The 2,213-nt window shown below is 38.5% G+C and overlaps 1 protein-coding gene across 1 annotated transcript in view; it reads left to right on the top strand.

The window, feature by feature from the left end:
• The first annotated feature begins 189 nt into the window (after positions 1-189).
• LOC103211133 (serine/threonine-protein phosphatase 4 regulatory subunit 3-B-like) overlaps positions 190-2,213 on the top strand; it is a 2,622-nt gene continuing 598 nt past the window's right edge. Inside the window, exons 1-2 of the mRNA XM_007957052.1 lie at positions 190-1,672; positions 1,823-2,157. Coding sequence (XP_007955243.1) covers positions 190-1,672; positions 1,823-2,157 — 1,818 coding nt within the window. The remainder of the gene's footprint in view (positions 1,673-1,822; positions 2,158-2,213) is intronic.

The following is a 2,213-nucleotide window of genomic DNA, read 5'->3' as shown; positions in this document are numbered from 1 at the left end:
AGAACCCTGATTACATTAAGTCTCTCCTGTGCCAATGCCACTGCCATCATAACCACTACTGACCCACCATCTTCTGATTCGATTTTCCCGACTAACCACTTCAGCCACCGTCGTCGCCGTTGCTATAGCAGCTACAGTTGTTTTCTGGAACGTTGGGTCAGAGCCAGAGAGCCGTTGCGAAAAGCGGTAATGGCACTTACGCAGCCCGGTGTAAAAGTTTATATCCTGAACGATGAACAGCAATGGGACAATCTAGGTACTGGATTTATCTCCTGCACTTACTTGGAGAGGCACCATGAGACATCGCTGTTAATTACGTCCGAGGTCAGTCACACCCTGATCTTGATGTTAAAGATAAATAGACATACAGTATATCAGAAACAAAAGAAGCCATTGATTATTTGGTCTGAAGCTGAGAACCAGAGTCTGGCGCTACGTTTTTGGGATCCAGATGGCTGTCAGGCAATTTGGGAGGAGATTTGCCGTGTTCAAGGTAAAGACCCCTCTGATGAAATGAAACAAGACCTTTTGAATGCAACACCATATACTAGTACCCTGGTTTACCTACCTGACTGTGAACTGAGTACACTTGAACAGATTGCTGGTTTAGTTAACTTGGTTTTTGCCTCACCTGTCTGGAGGGATAGGCTGGCTCTGATCTTAGAAAGTGAGGAATATGTTAAAAAGCTACTTCAGTTATTCCATACTTGTGAGCGTCTAGAGAACATTAAAGCCTTACATCATTTGCATGAAATTATTACAAGAATCTTATTCCTCAACAAGACATCGCTGTTTGAGGTAATGTTTTCTGATGAGTGTATTATGGATGTGGTGGGATGCCTTGAGTATGACCCTACTTTGGCTCAGCCTGAAAGGCACAGAAATTTCTTGACCCAGAATGCAAAGTTCAGGGAAGTGATACCAATAACAGACACCGAACTTAAGCAAAAAATACATCAGACCCACAAGGTTCAGTACATTCGTGACATCCTATTGCCAGTACCATCCATGGTAGATGAGAATGTTCTTTCTAAGCTTCATACTTTTCTTTTCTTCAACAAGATTGAGATAGTCAGCATACTGCAAGAAGACTACAGGTTCTTGTATGAAGTTTTCACACAATTAATAGCTGCTAGTACAGCTACTGATAAACGACTTGGATTGTTACATTTTTTAAAGGAAGTCTGTGAATTTTCTCAGATACTACAACCTGAACACAAGGGTGTTTTATTCCAAACATTGACACATTGGGGAATTTTTCCTTCTCTTAAAATTGTAATGGTCATAGATGATTTACCGATAAAGTCAGCTGCTATAGATATAGTTGCCTTTCTAGTACACCATAGTCCATCCATAATCTGGTCATATATAATGGAAGAATTCCAGCACTGTGAAAGTGATAAATTTTTCCTAAATGTGATAATTGAACAGATGATCTGTGATACAGATCCGGAACTAGGAGGCGCTATTCAATTTATGGGAGTTCTTCGTTCTCTACTTGATCCAAACAACATGCTTGCTGCACCTAATGAATGTGAAAAAGATGAATTTTTAAATTTTTTCTACAAACATTGCATGTGTGTCTTGGTAGAACCAATTTTGGAGACCACTGCAGAAGACAAATGTGAAAAGGACAATATTGTTGAATCTAACAAAAATTCCCCCAATAATTATCAAACAGCACAACTGCTTTCCATAATTTTAGAGCTGCTCACATTTTGTGTACAACATCATGCACATTACATACAAAATTATATTTTGAGCAAAGATTTGCTAAGAAGAGTATTGATGCTAATAAAATCAAAGCACACTTTCCTGAAACTGGGTGCTCTTCGCTTTATGAGAAGGATCGTTGGCCTTCAAGATGAATTTTATAACTGTTACATCATCAAGGGAAATCTCTTTGAACCAGTCATAAAAGCTTTTCTGGATAACGGGAGTCGGTACAATATTTTGAGTTCAGCTATTATTGAGCTATTTGAATGTGTAAGAGTGAACAATATTAAATCTCTTGTTGCTCATATAGTTGAAAAGTTTTACAAGGCACTTGAATCGATTGAATATGTTCAGACATTCAAAGGACTGAAGATTAGATATGATGAAGAGAAAGAGAGACAAAGTAAAATACAGAATTTACGTTCTATGCAGCATACCAAGGTACTTTGTGAAGGTGCTGAAGCATTCTGGGAAATGGAAGAAATGTCTTTTAAGGA

This window comes from Orycteropus afer, unplaced genomic scaffold (genome assembly GCF_000298275.1).
Source record: "Orycteropus afer afer isolate SDZICR_OR568_19922 unplaced genomic scaffold, OryAfe1.0 scaffold00697, whole genome shotgun sequence".
In the NCBI taxonomy this organism is placed as follows: Eukaryota; Metazoa; Chordata; class Mammalia; order Tubulidentata; family Orycteropodidae; genus Orycteropus; species Orycteropus afer.
Note: the sequence above shows the minus strand (reverse complement) of the source record. Positions and strands in the feature narration are given on the sequence as shown.